Source organism: Oncorhynchus tshawytscha, linkage group LG14 (assembly GCF_018296145.1).
Source record: "Oncorhynchus tshawytscha isolate Ot180627B linkage group LG14, Otsh_v2.0, whole genome shotgun sequence".
NCBI lineage: Eukaryota > Metazoa > Chordata > Actinopteri > Salmoniformes > Salmonidae > Oncorhynchus > Oncorhynchus tshawytscha.
Genome location: NC_056442.1, coordinates 11187552 through 11200824, shown reverse-complemented (window position 1 = coordinate 11200824; position 13273 = coordinate 11187552). Strand labels below are relative to the sequence as shown.

The 13273-nt window shown below is 45.0% G+C and overlaps 1 protein-coding gene across 1 annotated transcript in view; it reads right to left on the bottom strand.

Moving 5' to 3' along the window:
* Positions 1–5620: 5620 nt before the first annotated feature.
* Positions 5621–13273, bottom strand: part of LOC112266540 (immunoglobulin superfamily member 10-like) — a 29894-nt gene continuing 22241 nt past the window's right edge. Inside the window, exons 8-11 of the mRNA XM_024444097.2 lie at positions 12215–13172; positions 8669–8855; positions 8258–8400; positions 5621–8094 (exon numbers count right to left, since the gene is read on the bottom strand). Coding sequence (XP_024299865.1) covers positions 6501–8094; positions 8258–8400; positions 8669–8855; positions 12215–13172 — 2882 coding nt within the window. The 3' untranslated portion in view covers positions 5621–6500. The remainder of the gene's footprint in view (positions 8095–8257; positions 8401–8668; positions 8856–12214; positions 13173–13273) is intronic.

Genomic DNA, 13273 nt, shown 5'->3' with positions numbered 1-13273 from the left:
TCGGGCCTGTTGCTCTGCTCACGGCCTGGGCATATGTCCTGCTGTCATGTTGAGGTTCTTGTTGCAGGGGCAGGGGTGCATGGGGTGGGCAGAAGGGACAGAGGTCTGATATGGCGGAGATCTTTGTGGGCTATACTCAGCCTTGTCTCAGGATGGTAAGTTGGTGGTTGAAGATATCCCTATAGTGGTGTGGGGGCTGTGCTTTGGCAAAGTGGGTGGGGTTATATCCTTCCTGTTTGGCCCTGTCCGGGGGTGTCCTCGGATGGGGCCACAGTGTCTCCCGACCCCTCCTGTCTCAGCCTCCAGTATTTATGCTGCAATAGTTTGAGTCGGGGGCTAGGGTCAGTTTGTTATGTCTGGAGTACTTCTCCTGTCCTATTCGGTGTCCTGTGTGAATCTAAGTATGCTCTCTCTAATTCTCTCTTTCTCTCAGAGGACCTAAGCCCTAGGACCATGCCTCAAGCCTACCTGGCCTGATGACTCCTTGCTGTCTCCAGTCCACCTGGTCGTGCTGCTACTCCAGTTTCAACTGTTCTGCCTGCGGCTATGGAACCCTGACCTGTTCAGCGGACGTGCTACCTTGCCCCAGACCTGCTGTTTTCAACTCTCTAGAGACAGCAGGTGCGGTAGAGATATTCTGAATGATTGGCTATGAAAAGCCAATGGACATTTACTCCTGAGGTGTTGACCTGTTGCACCCTCTTCAACCACTGTGAATATTTTTATCTCACCCTACTGGTCATCTATGAACATTTGAACAATCTTGGTCATGTTCTGTTATATTCTCCACCCGGCACAGACTGAAGAGGACTGGCCACCCCTCATATCCTTGTTCCTCTCTAGGTTTCTAGGTTTTCCTAGCCACCGTGCTTCTACACCTGCATTGCTTGCTGTTTGGGGTTTTAGGCTGGGTTTCTGTACAGCACTTTGTGACATCAGCTGATGTAAGAAGGGCTGTATAAATACATTTGATTGATTGATTGATTGTTCAGGGGAGCCGACAGGGGGGCTGTTAAGAGGGTGTTGGGTCTGTTGGGGTGGTGGGTCCTATGTTGTCTGGTCCAGATCTGAGGTGGGGTATTCTGATGGCTTTTTGGGGGGAGTGTCCTACTCTCTGTCATACCTCAACTTTCTCACCTCCTTCAGTGCCATGTTGTGTCTCTAAGTTCTCTCACCTCAGTCCGTAGAACTGCCAGCTCTCTCAGACAGCCGACCATCTCCACCTCCTGCCCTCCGGGTCTTGTTGAGGGGGTGTTGTTGTGGGGTCTGTTTTGTGGGTTTGTTCTGTCTGAGTTGTGTGGACTGAGCTCCACCATGTCTCTCTCCAGCTCTGTGAATGTATCCCTCTCAATGATGGAGGAGCAGTGCAGTTGTGGGACCTGGGTGTGTTCGATACTGGTGGGGTGACTATCCTCGTCTGCAGGACAGTTTGAAGAGGTGTGATCAGACTCACTCAGGATGAGGGAGTCGTCACAGAGAGAGGGATTTTCCTGCTGTTTTCTCTCTTTGATCCTGTAAAAATCCTGCTGGAATTGCATGAGGATGCCCTGCACAATTACTGTCCCAGACTTGTACACATTGACAGAGGTTTTTTCAATTTCCTCAATGTCTAGTATGCAGAGTTTCCACCCTGGGCCAATACCCTCTCTCTTGACATAGGGGTAGTGTGCTCTTATAGCACTGTGCCATGCCAGGGGAAGGTCTGTGTGGAAAATTACGTTGCTTACGTTCCTCTCTTTGTAGCAGTCAGCAAATAGTGTCTCTGGATTGTCCTTGATGAGCTTTTTTTGCAGTGTTTTTTTAATATCCATGGGGTACTGTATTGTAATGACCTCTGCACAGGGATAAGTCATGGGGGCTTCAAAGGCCTCTGCATTTGGGGGAGGGGGGAGGGTGTGTGAACCTCTCCTGCCATTTTTGGGCTCAAGAGTTTTCACACCTCACACTTCAGTGCTAATTGAAGTTGCAGCCAGGTCAGTTTTTGTCCTAACAGCTTGGTAGCTTAGTAGCCTTATTTAATAAGATTGATATAACAAAATTACCTAGAGATGCACAAGGTTTACACAATTTGGGGAATATTCAGAGGTGGAACTTTCTGTGGGAATTAACGGGAATATGTGGGAATTAACGGAAATATACAGTGGCAAGAAAAAGTATGTGAACCCTTTGGAATTACCTGGATTTCTACATAAATTGGTCATACAATTATACATTTTCATGTCTTTATTGAACACACCGTGTAAACATTCACAATACAGGGTAGGAAAAGTATGTGATTCAATAACAGAATGACCCTCCATTGGCAGCTCTTGGCAACTCTTCACATGGGATGATTTCACTGAACAACAAAAGAAAGGGAATATTGAATGATCCTCAATGATCCATCGCATCTCCCAAAAATGTTTTCAACATACATCTGAAAAAAGATAGTCTAGAAACTAAAGCTTTGGTTGTCTTCCTCTCAGGCTTCCATGTCTTCTCCCTGGACCTCCTCAATGTCCACCCCTTGAACATCAGACTCTGAGGCCTCATCTTCACTGTCACTTTCCAACCTTGTTGAGGATGGCTCATTGTCAGGCTCAAAAAGCCTCAAATTTGTATGGGCTTCAGGCAGAAATCTTGACGTGTTTTGATGTATTTCAGAACTGCAGTTTCCTCTGCTTGGAGCAACAGTGAAGTGGGCAGGGCAGTACGGATTTATTCTCTTACATCTGCAAGCAGAGTCTGAACATCAGACAGGATGGCATTGTTTCCCTCAATCTGTGGAATGGCTACTGCTATACATTTCAGGAGTTTCAGGCTGCTTACCACTCTCTTCCAAAATACATCATCCAGGAGGATCCTCTTGATGGGGCTGTCCATATCGGCAGACTGTGATATGGCCATTTCTTGGAGAGACTCCTTCCCCTCCAGGAGACTGTCAAACATGATGACAACACCACCCCGATGGGTGTTGCTGGGCAGCTTCAATGTGGTGTTCGCATTCTTCTCACTTTGCTTGGTGAGGCAGATTGCTGCTATAACTTGATGACCCTTCACATACCTAACCATTTCCTTGGTTCTCTTGTAGAGTGTATCCATTGTTTTCAGTGCCATGATGTTCTTGAGGAGCAGATTCAATGAGCAGCACAGACAATGGGTGTGATGTGAGGGTAGGACTCTTCCACTTTATTCCTTGCCCACGAACATTCGACCACCCATCAGAGATCATTGCAATTTAGTCTGCTTTCGCTATGCCTTGCTTGACCTTAACTTGAACTCTGTTGAACTCTGCATCCAGCAAATTAGTAGATAAAGCATGTGTGGTTGGAGGGGTGTATGCTGGGCAAAGAACATTCAGAAATCTCTTCCAACACACTTTGCCTGTGAGCATCAAAGTGTTGAACCAGTTGCATACACAGCTCGAGCAAGACATTCATCAGCATTTCTCTGACTACGTTCCTCCATTGAGTCAAAAAAACTTCTGATTCCAGGAGGACAATGAGCTGTTGCTATCGATAAGGTGTCTGATTCATCATTTTCACCTCGAATAGAAGTAGAGGGACTTTTGTCAGAGGTTGCTTGTTGTGAGCGCTGAGGGAACTTTATGCACTTAGCCAGATGATTCTGCATCTTTGTTGCATTCTTCACATATGATTTGCCATAGTATTTGCAAATGTACACAGCTTTTCCTTCTACATTAGCTGCTGTGAAATGTCTCCACACATCAGATAGTGCCCGTGGCATTTTCCTGTAAAGGTGAGAAAAAAATGAGTAAAAAAAAACCCAAATACAATTCCATGTACAAATAAATTGTTTAGCAGTTAGATTAAACAACTCCTTTGTAAGTTAAATGTTTTAAAATGAAACGTATGGAAACAGGCGAATGAACACTCCTCAGTTAGCAGGCTCAAGCAAGCTAAAACCGACATGGTAGCAAAAACTAACTAGCAGAAATTGTTAACAAGTTAGAAATTATTTAAACACAGTTTGCTGTAGGCTACTATTTACTTGTTAACAAAAAAAGAATGTATGTCATATAAAATATATTCACCCCACCCAGTATTCTAATCAAAACTTACCAACTTAAGAAAGATTCCCAAAATTTCCGGCCTTAACTTTCCGGAATTTACTGGAAAATGTTCGACCCTTTGCGATCCTATTATAGTCTTTACATTTTTTGGCTTCAGAAGTAGGTTCAGACTGAACATTACTCACTCAGTTTTGTGTTTGATGGAGTTTCCAGGTCCCGCTGTGTTTCTTTTGCAGGTTTTGGTTTGTTAGTTTTTTCTTGATAGTCAAATCAAATTTTATTTGCCACATGCTCCGAATACAACATATGTAGACCTTACCGTGAAATGCTTACTTACAAGCCCTTAACCAACAATGCAGTTCAAGAAATAGAGTTAAGAATAAACAAAATAAACTAAAGTACTTTTTAATTTTAAAAAATAAAAAATAATAATAAAAAAGTAACATGAAATTACATAACAATAACGCGGCTATATACAGGGGGTACTGGTACCTAGTCAAAGTGTGAGGGTACGTACAGGTTAGTCCTTTGTAGTAATAGTCCATTCAGGTAATTTTAAGTATTGAATTTGGATTTGGATTGAAGGTTTTGATGTTGAGGTTAGTATCCTGTAGAAGTCCTTGCAAAACATTTCAAGTTGATCTACATTTATCCAACTCTATTTCTATCTTTTTGCAGAAGAACTCAGGAGCCCATGAGGTTCACTACCTCTCTTTCTCTCATCCTCTCTCTCTGTCTTTCTCACTCTCTCCTAGGATGTCATCAGTCTCACCATTTGCATAATAAGATATTACGTTAACCATGTTAAAGACAGAGCAGAGCGGAGGTGGAAATGGAAAGAAATAGTTCATATAAACACAGCAAGACTGCAGTACTTAGTGCTGATGACAATATGGTACTTGTAATGGCAAATGGACGACTTCATCTCTATAGTAGTGGGAGAGACAGGACCACAAGTGTGTCCAAGATGTGAGCAGCTGCCCTGGGTGGTTTCTGCTTTGTGTTTGACCTGGGCATGGGTCAGTGAGAGACAGCTAAAGCCTTTACTTCTTTGATTATTTGAAACAAAAGAGGGAAAATGTATTCTTTGGGCTCAACAGCCAATTGTACGGGCCATTTCCTGGAGAGCAGGTCCATCAATAGTCAAATAAACACATTTTCTATGTCATCCCTGTCGCAGCGGTACTGCACCACTTCAAGTTGTGAGTGGATTTCATAAATCATGAAAGCCGATTACAATTAAGTCTGTATAGTTAAAGCAATAATTCTTTCAGAGGGAAAACAGTGAACTAATAGGGGATTTCCCACACACAAACAGATGGTTCTCCTTTTAGCAAGAGAGGGACCATGACTGTATAATAAATCCCAGAGCTACGTTTGAAATGTTTACCCTTGGAAGACGGATCCTTAATCTGTCCTGACCTAGTTTGAAGTTCTTACCCCCTTCCCAAATTGCGCCCTATTCCCTTTGTAGTGTGCTACTTGGACCGGGGACCATAAACTATGGCTGCACCTTAAAACGCACCCTATTTCCCATAGTGCATTATTTGGGATGCATCCATAGTCTTTTCTCAAACTTCACAGAAGTAATATTCTCCAAGATTACGATGGATTTTGAGCGTCTCTTTATTAAAAACGTGTAAAAGTCCTATACATCAGAGTCTGTTAAAGACAAATAATTTAATAATGAGGGCATGTAAAAACACATTAGTATTATTTTAGGAGCTGAGGTTGACACCTATGAGGGTTGCAAGCAGATCTAAACCATATTGCATGAACAATAATCACAGTAGCGGTACTGTGTGAGTCGCTCCTGTAAATAGCAGGGTTAGCGGTCCTTAAAAAAGACCTTTGGTTAAGATAGTAAGATAATATGGATGGTTGTGAAGCAGTTATTCATAATTGTAACACCAGCCGTTGTTGCTTGGACCCCTGAAATCGTCCCCATCGCAGCAGTATTGGATATTTTCTGTGTCAACAGTATATCATTTTGAATATTTGCATTATTCGAACGTAACAAGATATTTAGCTACGCTTATCTACACAGTTTGACACACAATTGTCATTGTCAGCGCAGGAGATGGAAAAGAGAAGCAGCCGAGATGAAAAGTCATATGCTCTCATATACAGTCTGTATAAATGCTACAAATAGTAATACTACAGTTTTTTGCTCTCTATTAAAGTCCTTCATTGCAAAGTGTTTTTTGATGAGTGAAAAATGGCTTTGTCGCAAAATGTTTTTTTTTTTGTTGAAACGCAGCTGAAATATGGCCTTGAATGACGTCGCAGGACACATACAGCACAGCTACTGCGCACACAGAGGCTCGTTTGTTTAGCTACCGATTGGAAAGTGTATCTTTACTTTGCGTTGACAGTGATGCAAAGTCTCTTCAACATCATGTGGATGGATGAAAAGCATTGGCCGTGCTCAGCTCCTTTGGCAGTTTCTTGGGCATATGATAAAAAAAACCTATTTGTCTAAGGCTAATCAGAACACATGTAGATAGGTGGCTTTAGTATCGACCCCGATCACGTTCCTGGCGGTGCATTTGTAGGAGCCCTGGTCTCTCTGTGTGGGGTTCTGGATGATAAGAGAGCCTTGTGGGTGGAGGTACTTGTTGCCAAAGAGGCGTGGCTGGGCACTGACCGCTAGCCGCGCCCTATCCGGCGTCTCCCAGGCAATCTCAGCTCGGGGGATCCCCGTGGCGACACAGTTCAGCTGGACCGCCACGCCGCGGCGAGCGTACATCACAGGAGGCGGGCCATTGGTGATGCGAGGCAGGTACGCGATGACAATGACGGGCACGGAGAGCAGGGCGCTGCCGTACTCGTTAGCCGCTCGGCAGACGTAGGAGCCGCGGTCGTAGACGGTCGCCTGCTGGATGGCGAGCGTCCCATTGGCCAATACGGCGTAGCGACCGGCTCTCTGTGGCCGCCCCAGGACCACCCCACTGGGCAGGGTCCACGTCAGGCGGAGGGGGTCCCCCGTAGAGAGACAGTGGAGTTGGAGGCTCTCCCCATTCATAATACTGATGGGGGAGTTGTAGCGGTTATTGATCTCTGGTTTCCTCTCCGGGGCTAAAGTAATAGTACGTTCCACTAGCCCGGCTACATTCCTCGCCAGGCAGCGGTACATACCACTCTCAGAGACAGAGGGGTTAGTGATGACCAAGGAGCCGTCAGGTCGGTGAAAGAACTTGGAGAACTGGGCACCCTTCATGAGGGGGGAACCATTAGGGAGGATCCAGGTTACCGTTGGGGGTGCTGGGCCTCCTTCAAAGGAGCAGTTCAGGGTCATGGTACTGCCTACCGTTAGAGAGAGGCTCTCTGTTTTGGGCCCTCTGAGCTGTGGCCTCTCTACCATCCCTCTAACCTCCAGGTGGACTATCAGCCTGGCCTCCCCGCCCTCGTTGTGTGCGATGCAGGCCAGCTGAGCCGAGTCGGTCCCCTTCGGCGAACGTATATCCAACGTACCGTTACGATGCACCGTCATTCTGCTGCCGTAGTATGGCACCGGGAGGATGACGTTCTCCGGTAACACCCACATGACCCGGGGGATGGGTGTCCCCACAGCCTCGCAGGCCAGCATTGTCCGCTGGTCCCTTATAGCCGTCACTCTGATAGTGTTGATCATACCTCTCAGTCCGTTGATGGTCGGCGGCATCACAAGGACTTCTACCCTGGTGACTTTGCGGTCCTGGCCGGCACTGTTCCTAGCTGTGCAGGTGTAGTTACCAGCATCAAAGCGTTGCGCCTTCTTGACCACTAATGTGCCATCATTATGGACCTGGTACTTAGTGGGGGAGGAGGCAATGGCCCGGTTAGTGGGGGAGAGCCACGTGATGACTGGGGTCGGCTCTCCCTTGCCGCTGCACTTCAGAGACACTGTCTCCCCATAAAGAACCCTGATGACTTCAGGCCTTTGAGTTTTGTCTCTGATGATCGGAGGGTCCGCCACCACCTTCACGTGAACCTTCATCTCATCCTTCCCTATCTGGTTCTCAGCGTAGCAGGTGTAGTCTCCTTCCTCTCTCATCCCCACGTCGTTGGCGTACAATGTCCCGTTGTCGAACACCACGTATCTGGGGGGGGGGGTGTGATTGTTTGGAAATAGTGTTGTGGTTCTTATCGACTATGCAGTTAATGTGATTCAATAACAGATTGGATGTACATACTGTATTATGTGATACAATAACATTTTACGGTATGTGTAAAGTTGATGCCGATTCAACAAACACCAAGTACCTGCGGGTGCGCCCACCTCTAACACTACTATCCGTCTGTTTCAGTGTGTTGATCATGGTGCCGTCCGGCAGAGCCCAGCGGATCTCAGGGTTGGGGAGGCCAGACGCTACACAGTCCACCTTCAGGTCTCCTCCATACATCACCTTCAAATTCAAAAATATTTATTGTCTATCCAATCGTACATCAGACAGAAAACCGACCAAAATATTTGCACTCACATGCAACACATTAAAATATCACATTAAAAACACCAATGTTCTGCCCCATATGGCACCCTAACCCCTATATAGTGCACAATTTTTCACTAAGACCCATAGGGCTCTGGTCAAACGTAGTGCACTATACAGGGAATAGGGTGCCATTTGGGATGTAACCCATTATTTACATAGAAACCTAAGACAAAAGACAGACCTTCTGACTGGCCAGCAGCTGCTTCTGCTCAATCTTGGCCGGCTTGGTCAGCACGTTAACCCTCAGAAGCATGTAGTCGTCCCCCATCTTGTTTCGGGCCACACACAGGTAGTCCCCATCATCTTTCTCTGTCGTGGCCTGGATGGCCAGAGAACCGTTGGTGAACACCTTTATCCTGGGGTCAAAGCTGAACCTCCCCCAAAAAAACAAGTTGTTATAGTTTGTGAATAACAGTATGTCCTGCTGTTAATAGCAACCATGTTAGGTCTTCCTTTGATGGTTTTTCAGCTAACCTTTATGGAATAGAAAATGTGCCTGTATGATTTCCTAGTAAACCTTCTCATTCATGATAACATCTGATGATGATAGTTGATATACAGTGCCTTGCGAAAGTATTCGGCCCCCTTGAACTTTGCGACCTTTTGCCACATTTCAGGCTTCAAACATAAAGATATAAAACTGTATTTTTTTGTGAAGAATTAACAACAAGTGGGACACAATCATGAAGTGGAACGACATTTATTGGATATTTCAAACTTTTTTAACAAATCAAAAACTGAAAAATTGGGCGCGCAAAATTATTCAGCCCCTTTACTTTCAGTGCAGCAAACTCTCTCCAGAAGTTCAGTGAGGATCTCTGAATGATCCAATGTTGACCTAAATGACTAATGATGATAAATACAATCCACCTGTGTGTAATCAAGTCTCCGTATAAATGCACCTGCACTGTGATAGTCTCTGAGGTCCGTTAAAAGCGCAGAGAGCATCATGAAGAACAAGGAACACACCAGGCAGGTCCGAGATACTGTTGTGAAGAAGTTTAAAGCCGGATTTGGGTACAAAAAGATTTCCCAAGCTTTAAACATCCCAAGGAGCACTGTGCAATAATATTGAAATGGAAGGAGTATCAGACCACTGCAAATCTACCAAGACCTGGCCGTCCCTCTAAACTTTCAGCTCATACAAGGAGAAGACTGATCAGAGATGCAGCCAAGAGGCCCATGATCACTCTGGATGAACTGCAGAGATCTACAGCTGAGGTGGGAGACTGTCCATAGGACAACAATCAGTTGTATATTGCACAAATCTGGCCTTTATGGAAGAGTGGCAAGAAGAAAGCCATTTCTTAAAGATATCCATAAAAAGTGTTGTTTAAAGTTTGCCACAAGCCACCTGGGAGACACACCAAACATGTGGAAGAAGGTGCTCTGGTCAGATGAAACCAAAATGGAACTTTTTGGCAACAATGCAAAATGTTATGTTTGGCGTAAAAGCAACACAGCTCATCACCCTGAACCAACCATCCCCACTGTCAAACATGGTGGTGGCAGCATCATGGTTTGGGCCTGCTTTTCTTCAGCAGGGACAGGGAAGATGGTTAAAATTGATGGGAAGATGGATGGAGCCAAATACAGGAACATTCTTGAAGAAAACCTGATGGAGTCTGCAAAAGACCTGAGACTGGGACGGAGATTTGTCTTCCAACAAGACAATGATCCAAAACATAAAGCAAAATCTACAATGGAATGGTTCAAAAATAAACATATCCAGGTGTTAGAATGGCCAAGTCAAAGTCCAGACCTGAATCCAATCGAGAATCTGTGGAAAGAACTGAAAACTGCTGTTCACAAATGCTCTCCATCCAACCTCACTGAGCTCGAGCTGTTTTGCAAGGAGGAATGGGAAAAAATGTCAGTCTCTCGATGTGCAAAACTGATAGAGACATACCCCAAGCGACTTACAGCTGTAATCGCAGCAAAAGGTGGCGCTACAAAGTATTAACTTAAGGGGGCTGAATAATTTTGCACGCCCAATTTTTCAGTTTTTGATTTGTTAAAAAAGTTTGAAATATCCAATAAATGTCGTTCCACTTCATGATTGTGTCCCACTTGTTGTTGATTCTTCACAAAAAAATACAGTTTTATATCATTATGTTTGAAGCCTGAAATGTGGCAAAAGGTCGCAAAGTTCAAGGGGGCCGAATACTTTCGCAAGGCACTGTACAGTTCCTTCAGAAAGTATTCATACCCCTTGACTTATTCCACATTTTGTTGTGTTACAGTCTAAATTCAAAATGGATTAAATATATTTTTTTCACTCATCTGCACACAATACCACATAATGACAAAGTGAAAACATGTTTTTAGACATTTTTGCTAATATCTTGAAAATAAAATACAGAAATATCTCATTTACATAAGTACTCACACTCTTGAGTCAATACATGTTAGAATCACCTTTGGCAACGATTACAGCTGTGAGTCTTTCTGGGTAAATCACTAAGAGCTTTGCACACCTGGATTACATAATATTTGCACATTACTTTTGAAGGAATTCTTCAAGCTTTGTCAAGTTGATTGTTGACCATTGCTAGAGAGCCATTTTCAAGTCTTGCCATACATTTTCAAGCCGATATAAGTCAAAACTGTAACTAGGCCACTAAGGAACATTCAATGTCATCTTGGTAAGCACTCTAGTGTATATTTGGCCTTGTGTGTTTAGGTTATTGTTCTACTGAAAGGTGAATTTGTCTTCCAGTGTCTGTTGGATAGCAGACTGAACCAGGCTTTCCTCTAGGATTTTGCCTGTGGTTAGTTATATATATTTTTTAATCATAACTTGAAAAAAATTATGAGTGGTACTCAGTGATGTGTTGTGTTGGATTTGCCCCAAACATAACGCTTTGTATTCAGGACGTAAAGTTAATTTCTTTGCCACATTTTTTGCAGTTTTACTTTAGCGCCTTATTGCTAACAGGATGCATGTTTTGGAACATTTTAATTCTGTACAGGTTTCTTTCTTTTCACTCTGTAATTTAGGTTAGTATTGTGGAGTAACTACAATGTTGTTGATCCATCCTCAGTTTTCTCCTATCACAGCCATTAAACTCTAACTATTTTAAAGACACCATTGGCCTCATGGTGAAATCCCTGAGTGGTTTCCTTCCTCTCCGGCAGGATGGACGCCTGTATCTTTGTAGTGACTTGGAGTATTGATACACCATCCAAAGTGTAATTAATAACATCAACATGCTCAAAGGGACGTTCAATGTCTGTTTTTTACATTCTTACCCATCTAACAATGGGTGCCCTTCTTCGCAAGGCATTGGAAAACCTCCCTGGTCTTTGTGATTGAATCTGTGTTTGCTAGACTAAGGGACCTTACAGATAATTGTATGTGTGGGGTACAGAGATGAGATAGTCATTCACAAATCACATTAAGCACTAATATTACACACAGTCCATGCAACTTATTATGTGACTTAAGCACATTTTTACTCCTGCCATAACAAAGGGGTTGAATACTTATTGACTTTTCATTTTTTATTCATTTGTAAAAATGTCTAAAAACATAATTCCACGTTGACATAATGGGGTATTGGGTGACAAAGCATCTCAATTGAATCAATGTTAAATTCAGGCTGTAACAGAACAAAATGTGGAAAAAGTCAAAAGTATAAATACTTTCTGAAGGCACTATACATACAGACAATGGCCTGAAGGGCATATTACACAGTGAGTGAAAAGGATGCCAGAAGATGCATACCTGTACTGGGAATCCACTAGTTTCTTAGAGGGGGTCCTCCAGATGATCCTGGGCTCTGGTTTTCCTGTGGCAATGCAGTCGAGCCTCAGCAGCCCCCCGTAGACCACGTCAGACCTCTGGGGAGACGATGAGGTAATCCTGGCCTTGGTGGAGGGTGGGAGTCTCAGTACCGTCAGAATGCTGGTTCTCCTGGAGGCTCCTACCGCATTACTGGCCACACACTCATATCTCCCCGCGTCGCCTTGGCCTAGCCCACGGACGTACAGGGTCCCGTTGGGGAAGACAAAGAAATTACGTCCGTTGACGAACTGCGAGGTGAGGAGCTGGACTCCATCGGGCGTGGTCCAGCGCATGACGGGCGTAGGGGCTCCTTTGGCGGTGCAGTGGATGTAGGCCGTGCTGCCCTCGGGGAGGGACATGTTCTCATAGCGAGGTTGTTGGATGACTGGAGGCAAGGCTGCCACATGGAGACGGACAGAAACGGTGTCGGCTCCCGCCACGCTGCTGCCAATACATTTATAGATCCCTCTGTCTGTGTAGCTGGCCTGGGTTATCCGGAGAGTACCGTTACTGAGGAGTTCCACGTGCTTAGGGCCAGACTGTGGGCCGGGCTGGGGGCCACTGGCTGGGCTGGCAGGGCCCGGGGCTGGGGGCGCAGCGAGGTGGACCCTGTCAGGTAGCACCCAGGTGACCCGGGACATGGGATGTCCCTGTACTTGGCACTCCAGATCGATGCCGTCCCCGTGGTACACGGTAGCATCGCGGTAGCGAGGCTGGAGCACTCTGGGATGCTGGGCCAGGACCATCAGGGAGACCACCATCTTGTCCACGCCATACTGGTTCTGGACCATACAGAGGTACTGGCCTCGGTCCTGGGGCTGGCTGTTACGGATGATAAATGTGCCGTTGGGATGGACCTCGAACCTCTGGACCCGAGTGTTTTGGGCTATTGTCGCTCCTGCATGAATCAAAATAATGTGTGTTTCAAGACATCGAACAGATTAAAACAATGCAGATAAAGGGTTATTTCTACAACATGTTGTCTGTTGAAATGCATAA